This window comes from Trifolium pratense, linkage group LG2, assembly GCF_020283565.1.
Source record: "Trifolium pratense cultivar HEN17-A07 linkage group LG2, ARS_RC_1.1, whole genome shotgun sequence".
In the NCBI taxonomy this organism is placed as follows: Eukaryota; Viridiplantae; Streptophyta; class Magnoliopsida; order Fabales; family Fabaceae; genus Trifolium; species Trifolium pratense.
The window spans coordinates 63,995,046-64,016,100 of NC_060060.1; the positions used below are offsets into that span (position 1 = coordinate 63,995,046).

A 21,055-nucleotide genomic window follows, 5' to 3' on the forward strand; every position below is an offset into this window, starting at 1 on the left:
AAAAGTTAAAGGAAGAAATAAAACACAATTGTTTCTATTAGTTTTTCTATTGTAGTGAAAAATTTCTTCTCATAATATATATTAAACTTCAATGCACATACCTCATCACATCATGAAAGAAGCTTCATCCAAGTTTGTTTTATGGATAATCTTCTTTATTCTTGCATCTAGTATATCTTTTTGGCTTGCAGGTGTACAATTTAGAAGGTTGGTTATGGTAGAAGCACAAGAACAACAAACTAATGGTAATAAGTGTGAAACAGATGCAGATTGTGAAAACAAATGTGATGCGGGAGTTTGCAAAAGGAACTGCCTCGAGTTGCCTAGTAGGTGCTTCAATGGCCAATGTGCCTGCCCCTTTGGTCCAGAACACACTGCTACAAAAACTTTGCTAAATTCAACTTGCACCATTGATGATAATTGCTCAAAGCTTTGTCCATCTGATTGCAACATTAGAAGCTGTCTCGAGGCTAAGTGTCATTGTGGATGTCATGGATAGGAAGCAAATATGATGTCGATGTACTATTATATTGTATGTTCATATTCCATTTGCTACTAAACCACAAGTCGCAACAATCCTAGAATTTTTAATAAACAAATAAAAAGGTTGATGTTGAATGCATTGATATTTTTGTGCTGCACATTCAGTACTTAAAGGTATTACTAAGGTTTTAATTCATGATTGTTGCAATTTCCGCGTCGCAATATTTGATATTTCACAAAATCATGTTTAAATGACATTGACACTGCCTCAAATTTCAATCATAGTCACAATGATGTCGAAAACCATGATACTGCAGTAACATTATTAAGTATTAACAAACATGGTCATAAGCAGCTTCTGTAGCGAACATTATTGCTTCACTTTCGTGTTTGCATTTTGTGTCGTAAGAGGTATAATGTAACATTCTTATGAGTTTCATTGTCTGGCAAAAATTTATATATCCTACTCTAATGAGGCATATACAAAATCCAAACAAATCAAGTGCTGGTACTAATATTTAAAAAATTCATAGATTTTTCTGTCGCTTCAGCAGAGTTAACTCGACCAAGTAGAAATTCTATCCCATCAACCCATTTTTGCTTTTGGAGTTTGCTCTCAGACTTAAATTCTAGAAGACCTTGTGCAGTTTTGAGGCCAAAATAGAGCTCTTCAGAAGCTTCCCTTTCTTTTTGATATGGCCATGCCGAGTCTTCATTACACACTCCGTAAACCACACCTACAATATTTGTGTTACATGTAATTAGAAAGTGCCTAATTGCTTGAATCAATCTAGAGTCAAAAGAAAGGAGAAACAAAATTTCTGAAGGAAATGATTTTTACAATGACAAAATATATTTTGCTTACATTTATTCTTTTTGGAGAAAGTTCCTCCAATGTGCTTGCTTTTGATCTTAATTTTGACCTGAAAATTATGTTAAATATTAGATAAATTTTCATATCTCCAAAATATATTTGCTTTTAGGCATGAAATAGGGTACCTGATATTTCTTGTTGATGTAAACAGACACATGTTTCCATCGTAACGCACCTATAATAGAGTACATCAATAACCATAAACTATAAATAATGATAACAAAATCAAATCAAATACTACAATGTTGTGAATTCCTTAATCTTATTGAGAAAGAGCTAAGAGCGATCTTTAACAATTAATTACCTTTTTCAGTAACCTGCAACAAATCACCCACACATGGAAAAAGGTTTTCCAACATCTGACCCTCAAAAGTAGGAGGACATTGTGTTTCTGCTATTCCCTTATCATAGGGACTTATTGATGCATTCTTCTTTGCTTCTTTTGGAAATCTCGCTCTCAAAGCTGCTTCACCTCTTAAAGCTTACAACGCAAGGAAAAAAAAATGCATTAGACAGAACCATCAATATTGTTGCATAGAAAATCTTACAACTTACAAGCATAGAAAACAATGTTTTATAATGAACCAGGACAAAATCGCGATTGAACTGCTTAAATAACCGAACTGTAGATAATGTTGGTTCACAGTTCAACCGGTTGAATTGTCTGGTTTGGCTCGATTTTTTAAACATTGATAGAAAGATTAAGCAAGTACCTGTCGCAGCTGCGGCAGTAAGAGTTATTAGATCACCCGGTGTTTGAATATCAACTGCAGACTTGACAGTAGAAGCGACACGGTCATGATCAGCACCTGCTAACTCTGCCATTTCAACACAGTAAGATGCTAAGAGTTGTGTGGCTGAAGCCATAGCAACATCCAATTTAGAGTGATTGTCACTACTAGCAGCCACAGAAGCCAACGCGGAGGCTAGTCCGGCAATGGAAACAGCAGAATGCACTCGCGCATTTTCTACACGTGCTCGATCTTTCCTCTTAACAGACATGTTTGCATTCCCGTGCTGCTTCTGATGTAACCATTTTCCAATGGTACCTCTTCGACAGTTGGTAGAAGGTATAATCTTTCCTGGCTGCAAAAAAGGACCACAAAACTTGAAGCTTGCATAAACAATCAAAACACAATATAATACACCAACCAAGCATGCTACTTTTTGTCCATACTTGAGTTTCCACAATATGTTGTTTGGATAAACAATTTAATTAAGCACTTATAGCATAAACGCTTATCATATAAGTGCTTACTGCTTACTCCCCTCCGTGACATTTTATATGCAAATTTCACCTGTCTAGGTTCATTGTATAATTAATGTATCTGCGACTATAAATAGTTCAGATACATTAATTATACAATGAACCTAGAAAGGTGAAATTTGCTTATAAAATGTCACAGAAGGAGTATATATAAGCTGTTTCTATAACAAAAGACAAAATTCAAACTGTTTTTATGTAAGTTATTATAGGTTGTTTTTATAAGCTATATCAGCTTATGGAAATAAGCTGAAATCAACTTGTTTCTATAAGCTCTCACAAATCCTTGTTTGGATAAATAGCTTAATTAATCACTTATAGCATAAGTTTTATGTATAAACTAGTCAAATTGTTTTTATATAAGCTATCAGCTATTTTCATAATCAATTATGGAGAGCTTATAGAAATAAGCTGAAAATGGCTTATGAATAAGGGTTTGTTTGGATTAGCTTATTTTTGAGCTTATGCAAAACAACTTATGCAAATAAATAAAGTTTTATGTTAATTTATAAGTTTCAACTAACAAAAACTGTATTTTTATAAGCTATTTTATCATAAATTATCTTAACAAACTTATAATAACGCATAAAAACTTATTTATTTGCATAAGCTGTTTTGCATAAGGCTAAAACTAAGCTAATCCAAACGGGCCCTAAGTTATAAGCTGAAAACAACTTACCAACATGTCATACATTATTTTCATAAGCTCTCTCAGACAGTCTCACAAGTGCTGATGATATTAGATAAACTCAAATAACCGAATCCAAACAGACGGAAAATGTATTGGTACTCAACATTGATTCAATGAATGGTTGATTTGAATGAGAAAGTATAGTATAACTTACTGTTAATTGAGGTGCAGGAACATCTTCTGGCAATGTTTGAGAAGCGATCTTATCAAGAAAAGTATGTTTATGTTTCTCAGAAAGTGCTTTTGAAATCTCAGAAGCAGATAGACTCCAGGATCTAGACAAAAACTCCATAGGCTCAAGAGGTGTTGGTGGCTCAGGAATCTCCGGCAAAGATAACATTAATTTAAGTTGATCATTTTCTTTCATATCATCATCAAACTCTTCCCATTGCCATGATCCATTTCTCCAATGTTGTAACACATCACTTTCATTCTTTTGTTCCATCAATTTCTTCTAACCTCTCCAATGTTGATCTAGTTTATGATCTCGATTTTTAACCTGTGTTTTTGTTATGAGATTAGTGTGTGAGATATAGGAGACAGAAGAGAATAGTGAAGTAACAAGAAAACAGTGAGGAAAGTGTTGTGTTTAGAACCAGAATCCTTGAATTGTGGTGGAAGTTAATAATTAAAAAAATAAATAATTAAATGACTTGTTTTTTGGCTTAAAAAAAGTATGGTTGTGAATTTAAGAAAACATAATCCTGGATAAGAGGGTATGGGTTCTTGTTTGTCTGTCGATGAAGAACTGAAAACTAAAGTAAGGTGAGGAATATTGAGATGTGCGATCCTTTTTGTTTTGACAATGTTTGATTGGTTGGTTTGGTTTAGCGCGTTTTCGTACGTAGTACTACTTTTTTCGATTGTTCTAAATTCTAATCTTAGGAGATTGGAAATATATTTGAACAAAGTACTATGTGTAAGTGTCAGCCAATCCAATCAACTGGACGCTGGTGCTGTTTCGGATATGTTTCCCACACTTTCCCTTACTAGTACACTATCTTTGATTTCTACCTCGTGTACTTAAAAATAAGGGTTGCTAAAGGGACCAATCCGCCCTGTTCTGTCATTAATCTTTTTAAAATAGGGATTGCGGGGTTTCAAAGTAATTAAACGGCTACAGATTCGTTAGTTGTTCCAGTAGTGATTGACGCTGAATTTGGTAGAGAGGACCACAACTACGATTGAGAGTGGCTGAAACCACTTGATGTCATAACTGACCCCCGAACCAGATTAAACTGGTGGTGACGGCCAAAAAAAAAACCCGCTATTATTCATTTCGTATAGTTTCACACATATCTTAACTGTTCGTTTATGATCGGACAGTCCATGTTGATTATTGTGTTAACTTATTGCAGTAATTATGTATAATATGTTTCTCTAAAATAATGTGTGGTGGATCGACTAGAGGTCTGGTTGAGCGTATTTGAAAGTGTGTCTTATTGTCTTATTGGTTCTTAAGTGTATCAAAATTGTAAATACTTTCATAAATGTTCTTTTTATTAGTTAATTTGATCTTTAAATTTGTTTTTACGCATAAAATATAGCATCAAATGTGTTTTTTGTTAATAAATTTAGTACAGAGATTTACTAATTAATGTGACAATGAATTATATTTTCATGTACCAAAATAACAATATAGTCGTTCAAATACTTTTTTCTAGCTCATGGTAATTAAGATATATTCCTTTTAGAGTCGGTTATAAGATTAATCTTTAAATCAACGGCGAAACATTTACTTTATTTTTCAACCCACAAATCAAACTTAAATTCTCTCCTTTACCATTTTTTATAAGGAAAACAAAAGAAAAACCTTACAATGGTCTTTGCCACGTGTTTGGTACTTGGCATTTGGATTTGAAAATCAAGCCAAATGAGCAATTATTTTTTTGGCAACAAACTAGGTAGTATCTCACTTTCTCAATGGAATGACCACAAATTTGAAATGCATGTTAAAAGGGATAAGATTCCAATCCAATGTATATTGATTGAAAATTTGGAAGTGTACTAAAAAGAGGCAAAATATATGTAAATACAAAGAACTAAACGTGAGTGCCTAATTAATAGTGTACCCAAATTAATGTTAGAAACTTTCATACGTTTGGACACTTGTCCAATATAATTTGAATAAAAACAACTATACCTTTTTTCAGATGTGGAAACTAAGAATTTTTTTTGAAATCAACACTTATTTGCTTCTATTTGTTGCTAAGCAAGACTCAACTTTCATTTATCATATTACAAATTTTTATAGTATAAGATAAGATAGAAACACACGTATATTTTTTTTTGGTATACAAACATATTTATATATCTTAACTACAAGTGTTGTGGTTTGGGGTGCAAATAAATTTTAATTTTCGTTCATTTTTTTTTTTTCAAATAGTCTAGTGGCTAGAAATTCCACCTTAAAGTGGATAAGTGAGATGATCAGGATTCGAACCTCAACCTCTACATATATAATGTATTGTCTTTGTCAACTGAGCCAAATTTACAGGACAAAATCTACCAAGTTTAACTATTATTTTAGTACTGGTATAGCAATGCTCAAAAAGACTTTTAAATCTACCAAGTCAAACTATTTAAATAAATATAATTAATAATTAATATTTTTGTAGTTTTTATTATTATATTAGATTTGAGATATTGTCCAAAAAATATGAGAGCCTACATAAAAAAAAACTTGAAACTATAAAAAAAACCTCATTTAGAAATAACTTCATAACAAATCAGAGTGGTGGAGCAGAAGCGTGGTGGGCCCATAACCCACAGATCCCTGGATCGAAACCAGGCTCTGATAAAATGTTTATTTTTTTCAAATGTCTTTAATTTTTATCCACTATTATCTTAAGGTTTTATTAAAAAATAAACTACTATCATATTTTCAAAAAATATAAAATAGATTATCATGTCGGTCATACTTTTCAATAGAAGCCAAATATTATATCATCAACCACTTCCTAAACACGAGACATTATAGGAAGGATACAAATGATACATCAAAAATCTCAATCAGCCAAACACAAAATACTCAAGAACACTCAAAACCAAAACACCATGTATCACACAAGAGGTCATATAAAAGCACCCCTAGTACCTTAAAGAAATACTATCATGTTATATAAATATAAAGTAGACATATAGACTTAAACTTGATTCGACCTACATATTTTCACTTTATTATACACAATTTAAGTCGAGTAACAATTCATAATATAACATACTAAGAAATTTCAGATCAAATCTAAGAAAAAGCCAATGATAGAATAAACCAAATCTTAAATTTTAAAGAATATTTTTTCTGTCAAGTTATCTAGTGATTAAAAATTCCAAGTAAATAAGTGGAGTGTTCGGGGTTCAAATATCAGCTCATACGTATATAATGCAATATCCCTACCAACTGAGCTAGATTTGAAATTTCAGATCAAATCTAAGAAAAAGCCAATGATAGAATAGACCAAATCTTAAATAAGAATATTTTTTCTGTCAAGTTATCTAGTGGTTAAAAATCCAAGTAAACAAGTGGAGTGTTCGGGGTTCAAACATCGGTTCATACGTATATAATGTAATATCTCTACCAACTGAATTAAGTTTACAATGACTAAAAAATATTTTTTATAAACAAGAAAAATGCTAACATTTTTCTTGGTGTTAATTAGCATGATCCTATAAACAAATAAGAAGGAAAGTTTGGTTCATCTCATAAACTTGGCTTTCCATGACAATCAAATGTGGGGTGATAAGTACCTCCAACTGCAATATTAATATTACAAGAGACAAGAGTCGGGTATTTATTAATAAATAAAACAATCACAAGGAGGCAATATGAAAAATGAAGATATATAAAACAAAAATTATATTATATTTTTACACATCTCATCCCATCATAAGCTCGAAATATTCATAAGTCTTATTTTCTCAATTTGTTTTAATTATGAAAAAAAAATACAACTCTTCTTGTGAAGTAATGCATCTATATCACTGATTCATATTAGACAAAGCCCTATATATAATATACATTACTTCAAATTTTCTTTATTTTGACTATCCCTTTTTATAGAGCAAAATAGTGCAAATGTCACTTCTAATGAACTGTTATCTTGACAACAACAGGCATAGGATTTTGAGTGGGCCATTTGGAAAGTTGTCATGATTAGCTGTTGTCGAACCATTTGTCAAAATGATAATGTGTTCATGTTTTGGGATGGAGAGTGGTTCTTATATCATGCAAGTTAGGCACACAAATTCATGTGACAATGTCTCAAAGATGCAGGTGTAAGATAAGCATCTTGAACCTAAGTTAAATACCTTGAAAGTTCCTTCATACCTACCATATATTCGTATGCATCCAACCAGAAAGTTCATGTTTAAGGTGTACTGACGTTTGGCCCGTGTTATAGCACATATGTTAAAGATGTACTGGGAATTAGAGTCTAATGACATCTCTAAAGAAACCTATACAATTTTATAGATCTTATGGCATATCAGATGCATTTGAAGTGTTGGAACGTGTAATACAACACATGACAATAAACTTATTTTTTAAAAACTACTTAATCCACTAGGTTTTCAGAATGAACATTTTTTTCATGGTCAATTTCAAGAAAAAATTCAAGTCCACACTTTATAAGTCCCACAAGTTTTGTCGTATGCTCATGGACTCATGGTCCTGCCTCCTACATTATGTTTCAAATAGTCTACTTGATGTATAATGAAAATAATATTAAACAATAACTCAACATATTTGTTACCTCAACAACAAAACAATTGACATAGTAATTTGTACAATTAGAAAAATTGTCAAAAAGAAATAGAGAAAATGAAAAATGCCACTGTCAATTTAAACTAGTTTTACATTACTGTTTTTAACTAGCCCTAATTTTTTTTGGTCATGCAAAATTGCAAACCAGCAATTATTAGAACAGTAGTTGTTTTTAATTGACCTAAAAGAAAAATGAAAATAAAAAAAATGTTATTGATGTAAATTGATGGTCACGAGTATTTATCAATGTATAAAAAATACGGCATCTGTAGTTTCACTACAATAAACATGGCGCCAAGTTTGCAAATAAAATACTTTTAAGTTAGAATGTTGAAAATAATTTATGTTAGAAACGTGCGCCTGGGGCAGAGTACATTCCGAAATGTAACGAACCGCGGATAAAATTAAAATGGTCACGAACTATGCCATCTCCCTAGAGCCTCACCAACTCGTATTCTATCCCCACATTTGACATTGAAATTGAACTCTTGTGATGAATCGCCTTCCTGAAGCAGTTTTGAAATTGGAGCTTGGAAAATAAGCACAACTGTTGATCCCATGTTGAAAGCACCTAACTAGAGATCAAGAAGAAAAAAAAATGAATTGTGAAATCTACTTGATAGTACACTAGTAATTTGAGTACCATAAAAGGAAACAAGTTGAGCAGCATCTCGACATTCTCTATAATAGTGAATCAAGCACAACATTCTAAAAGATAACTTAGATCACACTTCTAACCTCATCTCCTTTCTTAAGTACTCTACCAACACCTTCACAATCATAGACCCGTTCTTCAGGAAGATCTGAATGTAGGGACTTCTTTATTGCCTTGTTTGTTTGAAGTTCGGGCTCAATGAAAAGCTGTCATGAAAATGATAGAGTTTAAACTGAAGGAAATAATGAAAAAGCAAGTAATGACAGGACACCAGTAACTGTATATACAAGTCATCCAAGCCAATGGGCTATCTTTAATATTGGGTCCGCTGGCTTTTATTTTTCAATTTTGGTTCATTAAAAAAGAAACTTATTTTTATTTTTTTTTTGTATTAACCCTTTGGTTCTTAGGAGAAGGGGAAATCAGTAATCCAGAGTTCGGCCGTGAGGTAAGTAAAGTTTGGCCAAAAATTGTTCCTGCCAGGAGTCGAACTCGGGTTCTCCCAAACGATCCGTCCTAGGGGTAGCTCATTAACCACTTGAGTCCAATGTCTTGGTTAAAAAGGAAAGGAAACTTATTTTGATCCATGCAAAGCTGATATATACAAGCTAGAGTATGTTAGTTAACTTGTTGGGAAGGAAAAGTAGGACTTGCAAAACTAACAACAGTTTTAGTTATTTAGCTGGGTTGCTATATCCCGGATAATGGGTTTGGTGGAAGTTGATCATGTTTTTATTATGTTAGTACTTCTATAGTTTTATTAGATTATTGAGGAACTGTGGACAAACCTCAATTGAGCCAATATTTGTGGCGCCAACTGCAGCAAGCGCCATAAACCCTTCCTGCCACACACCTTCAAGAATAACCTGAACAATTTTTTAGTCAAAGAATTTAATCAGTGTTGAATTAAACCAATCAGGAACTATAAAAGCAAACAACATCCAAGGCATAATAAAGGTTAATGTTCTGATTTTTTTTTTGAAGAAGCTAAATTAGCCCACCTAAATTGGCACCAAAGAGAATCAAACCTGAGACCTTAAGGAGGAGCACACTCCCAGGTCCCAAGCCAATACCACCAGACCAACCCAAGTGGGTTAGTTAAGGTTCTAATTAAAGGACACCATCGTGATGAACTTATAAAGAACTTACTAACTACAGAGCTGTTTGTCCTATTATAGAGTGGTGAATGATTAACCATTTTATGACAGGATTCCCCTCTTGATTAATGGGGTATTCTTTATGAATAAGTTCATATGCTGGTATTCAATGGTAATTCTCCCAAAATAAAAGCAAGACAAAGGCATAACACAAAAGGGAAACTCCCAGGAGTTTACATATAGTACTAAGTGCACCTATACAAAATGGCACTTCAAAAATAAACTAGATAGAGTTGCTTGTGCTAGTGAATAAGTTCCTGTTAATTTTTCAGCTAACATATTCTTTCAAGTGAAAAAGTTTTCTTGACAAAGTCCTAACTTTAATTTTTTTAAATTGCAAAACTACATAAATAAAAACACGAGGCCTTGCAAGTAGAAGCTAGGTAAAATACACTCTTATTGCCCATGGCAATAAGATATCAGTTACCCTCTCATTCTCAATATAGAGGTTTCTAATTGTTCTTGTAGCACGTTCGTTCACAGGATAAAGATGGCCTGCAGCAAAAACAGTAAACCAAAATAAGAATATAATAAACAAATTACAAATTAACTAGTATGCTGCATGATAATCATATAGTACTGAGTTCACAAGTCACAACCAAATAAAGTACTAACTTTCTTCAACTCAAGGTCAAACAAAGAAAGACATCATTACACATGATGGATTAATATGGAAAGGAGAATTTTGCCCAAATTCCTTCTAGAAAGGGTTTCTGTTATAATTCAAGTCCATGAGTGCCCATCCTGAAAAACAAGCATACTCAATAGAAGTGTCTTATGACTTAAGTACCACATTGAACCTACTACTTTGCAAAACACATGACATTGCACACCCTTTTAAAAGCCAGTGTTAGCTATGACCACTTTAGGCATCCACTAAGGGCGGTATTATGATACAATATAAAATCACTCCCGCATCTTTACTAAATAACTTAAGTTTTTCGGATAGTTGGTTCATGACATGACATTAGAATTAGAGCCTTTATAACCAAATGGTTTAGAGTTCAATCATAACTGTCCTCAATCCTCATTTTTATATTATAAAAAGTTAAATTTCAGCATAAGGCATGTGGGTTTGTGCATTGTTCACACACCAGCCCAAGATGATCTTGCATGAAGGGACATGTTAGAGATATAATATAAAACCATCCATGAGTCATTGTGTCTTTACCTAAGAACTTAAACTATTAAAACAGATTAACATGAGGTGTTATTCTTAATTTGTTCGACTGGTAAGATTTGCATGAGATGGTTTACCAGAAAAATGTCTGCGTACAAGAATATTCCAGTCAGCTGGGGAATGTATCCGATGGTAATCTCCAGGATTTAAGTAAATCACACAGTAGAAAAGGCCTCTCTTTGCGCTGCAATGGAAAATTTTAATGATGAATAGACTGTCATGCATTACATTTAATTTCTGTAGCAATAGAATTTTAAGCTGAAATATCGGTTCTAGGGGACTACATATCAATGCAAAACAATACACTTGGCGTAAAAAAGTAACAGTTATTGTAATATAAATAAGAAATACCAATGTGAAATGCAAGCTTCTGAACCATGTAAGTATTCAAGCAATAAAAGTGCTGAAAAACAATTTTTCTTGTGTAGTTTGAAGTTTGAACTACTCTTAAGTTTGCTTTATAATTTTAAAATAATAAGAACCATGCACAAAGAGAAGTAGGGCTTCTTGACAAGATGACAGGAAATATATTAAAAATTGTAAAAGAAAAAGAAAACTTTCTTATTATAAAGCTTTTATGGCACCGTTAGGCCCTTTATCCTGTTTAGTTAAATCAGCCTTGGTTTCTATCATAAGTAATCAGCAAGCTTACAAAATCATGGTTCATAAGTTTAAAACCTACCTGAATTTGAAAACATATATAAATTTCTATCAAATGCGTCATGGAAAAATAACCGGATTTGCATGATTAACATTTACAGCTTTCTTTAACAACCAGATCTATTTAAATATAAATGCTCACAGCCAGATGAATCGAGATATTGGCAGCAAAAAAAAAAATTAGAACTACATCAACAAATTACCGTGATGAAGTTGGGTCCCAAACTTTTGGAGAAGCTAATGAAACTCTCCACCATGATTTCTTGCTCTTCTCGGTAGTTGTTATTGATTCAGTATGCTCCTCTTGCACATTGATATCAGCAGCTGTTGGAAGGAGAGAGCTTGCACCAAGAAGGGAAAAAACGGGATACGAAAACCCTTTAACTTGTTCAATCATTGCCCCCGCTCCTTTCAACTCTCCAAATCTTAAGACTGTGCCATCAACAGGACTGACCTGTAGAAAATGAATATGGTCAAGCAAGTAATGTATCAGATATCAACTAAAAACAGTACAAATGAATATGTTTGAGATTGCCAAATAGATGTTACCAGTTACCAGACATTGTGGATCAGCATTGATAGGCCTGGAACCTTCTTTCAAAGCACGAGCAAAAAATTCCTTTAAAGATGTATACTCTTCCAGAGGTAAAGCAGCTTCTTCTAAATCTGTGATGTCATTAGGAATTAGGATTACATTGACACAAATTTTAAAGCATAGTTTATCACGATTTTTTTTTTCCATTTTAGTGGCTATATAAGCTTATTACAATAAAATGAAAAATGTTAACATCAACAAGAAAGGCATAACTACAATACTTGAATGGAATGCCCGAGCCCAAGCTCTGTATACATGTGGCCTTAACCACACTGGTATTTCCTGAAAATTTAGGTAAAATCATCATATAAATAATATTACATGTAGAATATATAAGACTTGGATTGAATGAAAGGAGATTGAAAAATATAATGATACAAATATACTTTAAACTCTTAAAAATTATGATGTACAGTGCTACTTTTTTATTTCAGTGTACTTTCTTTTTCCTGATTAGGATCCCTGCCCTGTTTTTCCTCCCTTACCATCATATCATGTACTTTCTTTCCTTCTAATAATATCTCTTTTTTTCATATATTAAAAGGCCATTTTTATTTGTTCATTAGGTTTCTTATAGTTGCATTACTTCAAATACTGTCTCTTTAGTCTTTACTATTATTACCAGTGGCAATACAAGGGGAACACAATTGCAAACAGAAAACAAAACAGTTTAATGGATATATAATAATAATAATAATAATAATAATAATAATAATAATAATAATAATAATAATAATAATATATTCAAAGGTTGAGTTAACTTCTTACCATGCTAGTCAACTGTCCCCAACATCTAGAAATCGATCGTAGAGGCAGTAATCTCAAAAATGAAGCCTAGTTAGATACAACACAGGTCTTAGTAAGCGTTCAGATACAACACAAAAAACATACATTCTTTCTTCCCCATTTTATGGAGAAGAAATAATCTTGGGGGAAGTAAAATTTATACCTTCGCATCGGGTTGGAACTCCAACTCAATCCCTTTTTCTCGCATCTCTTCATGCTGCCACAAGGGTAAACAATTTTTTTAATCGAGATTATAAAATATAAACTGCAATTGAGCAAGAGATAACATGAGCAACAAATTCTCAACTGGTTTGAGCTAAGGGTTAAAGGACCAGTGAAGGAGAAAATACTAACATTAACAATTTATTATTGACTTTGGCCGTTTTAGAATGAACATGAGCAACAAATTCAATAAGTGAAACAGTTCAATGTGTCCCACAAAGTCACAAACAGAAGGCCTTCGCCTCACACAAAGTGTTTCTTGTTTTTCTTAACACAGGCTTTAATTTTATAGAGCAATGGATGTATACGAAAAATGAGAAATAAACGGTAAACACAAATGACCTAATGGAAATGACTAATTACCATCATAGAAAATGCAGTTGAACTCTACAACAATACAAATGGAGAAAAATGGAGATCACTGATATAACGGCGACCCTAACCCTAAAAGGCATTACACATAATGAGTAGTCAAAAGCGGACCTTCTTGTCATCATACATTCGTCTGGCATGTAGAGCACCAAGCATAAGTATTGTAGCAACTGTTGCTCCAGGTAAGAAATAAGAAGAATCCCCTGCACATTCTCACATCACATCAATAATACTTACACACATAAAGAACCTATATGAATTGACTTATTTGAGCTTATCTACCGACATAAGTACTTGTGAGTTGTGACACTGTTTGGGAGAACTTATAAAAAACAGCTTATAAGTTATAACATGTTCCTAAGTTGTTTTCAACATATTTCCATAAGCTCTTCAGTATAGCTTATAGATTATATGAAAGCAGTAATATACTAAAAATCATAATATATTACATTCCAACTAGGCTAATTATTTTGAAAACCTAGTTCAATTTGTATAGTTGAATATTGGATCACTACTTGTAATTGTTGAGCATTGAATGAGGTTAATAGTTAAAAAGCAGTTAGTTAAGTGAAGTGACCTTGAGAGTTTCCTCCTCCATTGGTGGCGGCGTTGATAGAAGGAGGAGGTTGAGGTGTAAGAAGCTTTTTGGTGAAGGAAGTGAAGGGTTTAGAGTGGTTAAGAAAACGAGTGTGGTAATAGAATAGAGGGAACCTATGCGGAACCCTTGGTTTCATTTTCACAGTTTAGAGGACAACACCGAATTCGGAAGCTCTAGAGAGACTCTATTATACTGAACTAGTACTTCTTTTCGTCGGCCCTCCTCATCCTCTGGTGTTCGGATGTTTTTTCTTTAGGTCTCAGGATTCTTTTTTCCCTCTTTAATTTTTTTTTTTTTGTTATTCAATAAAAATTTCGATTGCTATGAATTGAATTTTTTTACCTTAAAAAAAAAAATTGATTTCTATTAACCGAATTTTTCCTGAATTTGAACTAGAACAAACTTCGGTTTCTGCAAACCGAAATTTTTAACAAGGGCAAAATTGAAATATTTGGAGTATAAAAGATACATGTGAGGCCTAGAAAGAAAACATATTTGATTTGGTGAATAGCAAATCTATTGATTACATGTAATTTATATATATATATATATATATATGAGTCAGGATCCGTTGACACCAACTAGTTTGACACCAAATGTTACACCTCTCAATAACGTTTTAACCGATATAAATTTTATAAAATCCACCGTTGGATTGAAAGTTTACATCATATAGATCATTTGTGTAAAATTTCAGACAAATCCAAAATCATTTGATATGCTATTGAGACACATAAAGATTAACGGCATTTAAAAAAATACAAAAACCGTTAATTTTGATGTATCTCAATAACATATCAAATGATTTTGGATTTATTTGAAATTTTACACAAATGATCTATATGATGTAAACTTTCAATCCAACGGTGGATTTTATAAAATTTATATCGGTTAAAACGTTATTGAGAGGTGTAACATTTGGTGTCAAACTAGTTGGTGTCAACGGATCCTGACTCTATATATATATATATATATATATATATATATATATATATATATATATATATATATTTACTGATAATATGTATTTTCATTAAAACTAATTTATTCGTCATTATTACTGATTTTTTAAATTTTTTTAGTTTTTTTAAGACGAAAAATTAATAGTTATTTATTGTATTCGATTGGTAGAGAGTAGAGACTATTACATTATAGGTGGAGGAGTCAGTACAATTCAGGCTCACCACTTATTCACTTTTAAGATAAAATTTCTGTAATTAGACTGTTTACAAAATAAAAAAAATGAAACATTGATCCCTTAATTCAAATAGCAAGGACATGAAAGAACATAGTGATAGATATGTCCACGTATTAAATCATTCGATGAATTTACCCCGAATGTCCGCATATGTTGAAATTTTAATAGATTTGTCCATATATATGATGTTTATAACTGTGATAATCACTTGATGGATTTAAAATTAGATTCTAGGCTTAATTACTTAATTGGTCTCATAAAGACATTTATGGTTTCAAATTGGTCCCTTAAAGAAAAAAAGGGCCAAATTGGTCCCTTAAAGACTTGCCGTTAAACATTTTGGTCCTTTCCGTCCAGAAACTGTTAATTTTTACAGGTGGCGAACTGGATGCTTACGTGGCTGCTATGTGGCTGCTATGACTAGACAAAAAAATTGGGTGATTGTGTATTTAACTTTGTTTGTTGATTTTAATCAAAAAAAAAATTAGGGTTCTTTCATATTCATCTTCATCATTCTCTTCTTCTTCTTCTTTTGAGTAGCAATAGCGACGGGTGGTGGTGTTGGGTAACGACAATAATGGCGGAAACAACCACTGTGATGGGTGTTAGGTGGAAGGTGAGATATGAAACAAAAGGTGGTGGCTAGCTCGTGGAACCGCGACCACATCAGATCTACGACAGACAGAAGTTTTCCGGCGAAGCTTACCCTTTGTCTATTTGTTTTCTAAGCAGCGATGTTGATTTTAGGCATAAAATAATTCATAAAAGATGGGTGTGAAGAAAACATGGAAGAATTCATAATCTCGATGTTGAATGTGTGAAAGAACAAAAAAGAATTGATAGAAAGATGAATATGAAGTTAAAGGATGTAATTGCTAAGCTTATAACACTTCTTCTGGGAAATTTAATTTTGTTAGGCCACAATAGTTGGCTTTTATTTGCTTAGTTTGATTCTATGGTTGTTGTCAAATTTATTTCAATTTGTTGTGGTTTGCCCCAATTCAAGTGAAACAGAGAACAATACCATCATACAGGCGGCGCTGGGATGGACGACGCAAGCTCTTTCTTTTTTTTCCTTTCTGAGTTTTCTGTTTTATCTCTTTTGTTTTTTAATTTGCCATTTTTTTTTATTTTAAATTTTAACTTTAAGTTTTTATTTTAAAATTAAATGATTTACCTAGTAAGCAGCCATGTAAGCACCCATGTGAGCAGTCACGTAAGCATCCAGTTCGCCACCTGTAAAAATTAACAGTTTCTGGACGGAAAGGACCAAAATGTTTAACGGCAAGGTCTTTAAGGGACCAATTTGACCCTTTTTTTCTTTAAGGGACCAATTTGAAACCATAAATGTCTTTAAGGGACCAATTAAGTAATTAAGCCTAGATTCTACCTAGTCAAAAGTTTATCGAGTTTACACATTCAGAATTTTATAATTGTTAGGTCAAAGATTGAATGAATCATATCTTAATATAATTTTTAATTTATTTTAAAATAAAAATACCCTCATTTGAATCTTATATCTTTCGATCTTGATCAGTTATTTCAATGATCGTAGCGCAAATGCGGCAAACTATTTACAAAATAATAATGATTGGATGGATTCACTTTCACTTTGAGTGTCAAAAGACATAAAGTTTATTTTCCCAGAAAAATTACCATGCTGCTTAAATAAAAAAAGGTTACCATGGTTTTTTTCCCACAAATCCTAGTTTAAGTGACAGAAATGTCGAAATTGTTAGTGTCGGACGTCTTGATCGGGATTCGATCTCCGATCCCTCCGCTTTATGTGTATGAGTTTCTAATGACTTACCATTTCGTCTATCTACCAAACAAAAAAAAAATACTTGACCAAAAATAAAGTAAATCAACCATTTATTTACTAAAAAAACTTTTTTTTTTTGAGAAAATTTACTAAAAAACCTCGCTATTAATTAACTGGAAAAGTAGGGTTTAATTTTGCTTTTGAAACCTTTGTGCACCGCTGCCTCTCTCTCTCTCTCTCCGCCTTCCTGCAAATCGCATTTTCCTGGTATCTATATTCGTTCCTCAGTTCTCAACATTTTTAAGACCCGCTTTCGTTCCTCTTTCTACACTTTCTTTCTCTCATTCATCTATTATATTTTCTTTTGTTTTATGCAGGAGTAGTTAATTCCTTTCAAATCAACCACAAAAAATGTCAGGGTATGCTAATTTCTCTTCCCTCTGCTGCATGCCTGCATCTATCATATGAACTACTATATTGAATGTTTCAAATGAATTAGAAATAAAACGAATCAACTTAATTTGATTGGTTAGATAATTGGATCTGATATAAAACATCTGAACTAATCATATGCATAAGAAAACATCTCATGAATAGCTTTTTGTTGAATAGTTTATGATTCTTTGATTAGTTGCTGACTATTGAAAAAATCTTTGTTATGCAGTGAAGAAGAGGTTGTTGCTGCAGTTGAGCCTGTTGTTGCTGCAGGAATTCCAGGTGAGCCAATGGACATCATGACTGCTGTACAGCTCGTGCTTAGAAAGTCACGAGCTTATGGCGGTCTTGCACGAGGTCTTCATGAAGGTGCAAAAGCGATTGAGAAGCATGCTGCACAGCTTTGTGTTCTAGCTGAAGATTGTGACCAACCTGATTATGTCAAACTGGTGAAAGCCCTTTGCGCCGAGCATAATGTTAGCCTGTTGACAGTTCCAAATGCTAAGACCCTTGGAGAATGGGCTGGTGTAAGTGCCCTTGATTCTTAACCTAGTTTTGACCAATTGCTTGTGTTGTCCCTTTATTCCAAACTATGAAGCACCGACATGACACGGACATCGATACGTCCACACCAATAAGAATTTAAGAAAATGACCCAATTCAATATAATTATAAGTGTGTTTTGTTGTGTCGGTGTCCGACACCGACACGTGTCCCAGTGTGTCCAACACTGGGACACGCCTATTCCGAGGAGTGTCCGTGCTTCATAGGTTCCAAATTCCCAAATCTAGATTGTGAATTTTGATTCGTTTATTGTTCTTTATTTATGCTTGTACAGTTTTGTTGCGTCATTTTATTGTATTGATTTTTGGGAGTGTTTTTTCAATGCAGTTGTGCAAGATTGATTCAGAAGGTAAAGCTAGGAAGGTTACCGGTTGCTCTTGCGTGGTTGTCAGGGTATGACTACACTTGAAATGCAAATGTTTCTCGTGTCTTTTTTTTCACGCTATATATATGTATATTGAAGTGTTTGCATTTTGCAGGATTTTGGGGAGGAACATGAAGCCTATAATGTTGTTTTGCAACATGTGAAAGCTAACTGAGTTGTAATATGCATTGATTTGCGGTTTTCAATTTGAAGTTTTTGTATGAGTCTTGTGAATTTTGCCTCTCTGAAGAATTTGCCAAATGGATTTTGATGGTTTATGATGATTTAATACATTATTCATCTCATTTTTGCTCTTGCTCAATTTTGACTACATACTCTGTTTTTCTTTGCTATTGAGACTGCCCTGTTCAGTGAAATTGTCTATGCTAATCAAGTTCTGAACTAGAAGAGTAATTCGACTGGTACAAAACATATGCTAGTTAACATTGAAATAGAACTAGCATTGTAAGTTTGTAACAAGTACATTAGCAAAGCAAGTATGGTAGAGTACTACTGTTGAGGAACATACTTCATTTGACCCAGTATTTGTGGTGCCAATCATGGTTGTCAGGATCGAGATCCCACTAAAGATCTTTGGGGTAAAGAAAGATCGTAGATCGTAGGATCGTAACAAGGATCGTAAGATCCCACAAATTTTCTTAAACATAAAAACTTCAATACTCTTTAACATAACCAAAATACTCTTTAACATAACTCTTTAAACAACATAACTTCAATACTCCTAGGGAATACGATTGAATAATTAGCAACCATTAATGAAATTAGTGATACAGTTGATGAATAGAGATAGGGATGCAAGGCTCGATGCAAAATTCCCAGTTCCATATGATATTTTTGATACGCAATCATGTTTATAGGTGAAACTGTTCCTTTTCCCCACGTAATCAGGGTTAGATGCACAACGAGCAGCTTTTTAGGTGAAGCGGTTCGTTTTCGGGTCGGGTCGGTGTAATTTGAACCGGGTAAAAAAAAAACATATCAAATGGGTCGGGGCGAAACGGGTTGAATTGAATCTTTATAAACCCATAACTAAAACAACGCGTGGAAGATCTCTGCTTTCACGATCTTACGATGTTTCTCTGCGCTTTCACGCGTTCCTCCATTCTTGCGATCTTCTCTGCGCTCCAGCACGGTGGCTCACCCCCAACACGTAAGATCGTGGGATCTCACGATTTAACTATAGATCTTAACAACCATGGTGCCAATTGCTGCAAGGGCTATAAACACTTCCCGCCACAGGATCCTCACGAATAACCTGAACAGTTTTTTACTTTTTGGTAAAAGAGAGAATTTAATCACCAAAGAACTTTGCTTGAGATGGTTCGGGTCACTTTAGCTTAATCAAATGTCTTAGTTTGAATTTAGTTTTAGGAATGCATTAGCGTTAACATTCTTGAGGGAGAGTTTTGTCATCCATTGTAGGCTTATGTGCCTCGAGTGAAATCAATTGAGAATTGCAAAACTAAACGCCCAACGCTAATGTTTTAGAGTACAATGTCATGAACTTATTTGTGAAGGATCTATAAACTATTGAGCTATTTTATTCATTATTTATTAAGTGGTGAATGATCAATGCACCACTTTGGCATGCATTGCTAAAGTGGTAGAAAAGTGAAAGAGAGAGGAGAATTGACGAGAAAGATAGAGTGGATAGAGATGTGGAGAGTGTTCAAAGGTCAAACTCTAACCGAAGAAGAGGTGGATTCATATACGATCCAAACAGGCTAACATAAGCATTGCAATCCTTATTCATGATTGGAATAGTTGGTTCACAGCATAACAAATGGTTTAGAGTACAATTATACTTTATGTTTGGTTCTTGTTTCACGTTTGAGTTGATCAAATGTGGTTCGACGAGAAATTAATTATGTTTGATTGTCGTTTCTAAACTTGATTTAATTCTAAACCCGTTTCTTTCTTCTTTTTTTGATATAATTTCATGTCAATTCTACCTAAACCATATTAGTTTTCCAGCTTTGACATCAACATATATAAATATATACACACTAAGTTTTTTTTTTTTTTGAAAAGTATACGCACTAAGTTTTGGTTTCACGTTTAACTCACTTTTAATATATCCAACTATAAATTATTTTATCTCAATTTTACAAAATTAATTCGCTCAAAATCAATTTTTATTACAGAACTAAACAACACTAAAGACATATTTGGTATCATGTTGCTGACACTACATGGTGACACTGTAGTTTTATTAAAACTCTAAAATGTAATTTTCTTAAAATTAAAATTGGCTTGTGACTGCGATTGAGAGAGGTTGAAATTATTTGATGTCAGAACTGACTTCAAACTATATTAGGCGGTACAATGAATTGGTGGTGAAAACCAAAAAATAAAATTATGATTGGCCCAAACTCTAAGATATATCTCTTTTACAAATTTTTACATTCAACT

At 33.2% G+C, this 21,055-nt stretch overlaps 3 protein-coding genes across 4 annotated transcripts; 1 reads left to right on the plus strand and 2 right to left on the minus strand.

The window, feature by feature from the left end:
- Nucleotides 1–792: 792 nt before the first annotated feature.
- Nucleotides 793–4,362, minus strand: LOC123911393 (VAN3-binding protein). Its single transcript, XM_045962796.1, has 6 exons — nucleotides 3,467–4,362; nucleotides 2,071–2,443; nucleotides 1,662–1,838; nucleotides 1,483–1,532; nucleotides 1,349–1,406; nucleotides 793–1,220 (listed from the first exon to the last, which is right to left on the minus strand). The coding sequence occupies exons 1-6, from the start codon at nucleotides 3,755–3,757 to the stop codon at nucleotides 982–984; spliced, it is 1,188 nt and encodes a 395-aa protein (XP_045818752.1). The 5' UTR covers nucleotides 3,758–4,362; the 3' UTR covers nucleotides 793–981.
- A 3,905-nt stretch (nucleotides 4,363–8,267) lies between these two features.
- On the minus strand, nucleotides 8,268–14,548 carry LOC123911394 (phosphatidylserine decarboxylase proenzyme 1, mitochondrial). 2 transcript variants are annotated; one of them, XM_045962797.1, is made up of 12 exons: nucleotides 14,279–14,548; nucleotides 13,813–13,904; nucleotides 13,271–13,324; nucleotides 13,090–13,155; nucleotides 12,543–12,603; nucleotides 12,283–12,392; nucleotides 11,930–12,180; nucleotides 11,144–11,250; nucleotides 10,314–10,381; nucleotides 9,518–9,595; nucleotides 8,813–8,935; nucleotides 8,268–8,649 (listed from the first exon to the last, which is right to left on the minus strand). In XM_045962797.1, the coding sequence occupies exons 1-12, from the start codon at nucleotides 14,433–14,435 to the stop codon at nucleotides 8,488–8,490; spliced, it is 1,329 nt and encodes a 442-aa protein (XP_045818753.1). In that variant the 5' UTR covers nucleotides 14,436–14,548; the 3' UTR covers nucleotides 8,268–8,487. The 2 variants fall into 2 exon arrangements, with proteins under 2 accessions (XP_045818753.1, XP_045818754.1); XM_045962798.1 differs by lacking the exon at nucleotides 8,813–8,935.
- A 2,887-nt stretch (nucleotides 14,549–17,435) lies between these two features.
- LOC123911395 (40S ribosomal protein S12-like) lies at nucleotides 17,436–18,944 on the plus strand. The gene is made up of 5 exons (XM_045962799.1): nucleotides 17,436–17,526; nucleotides 17,637–17,678; nucleotides 17,924–18,221; nucleotides 18,586–18,651; nucleotides 18,738–18,944. Exons 2-5 carry the CDS (start codon nucleotides 17,671–17,673, stop codon nucleotides 18,795–18,797), a joined length of 432 nt encoding a protein of 143 aa, XP_045818755.1. The 5' UTR covers nucleotides 17,436–17,526; nucleotides 17,637–17,670; the 3' UTR covers nucleotides 18,798–18,944.
- Nucleotides 18,945–21,055: the final 2,111 nt, after the last annotated feature.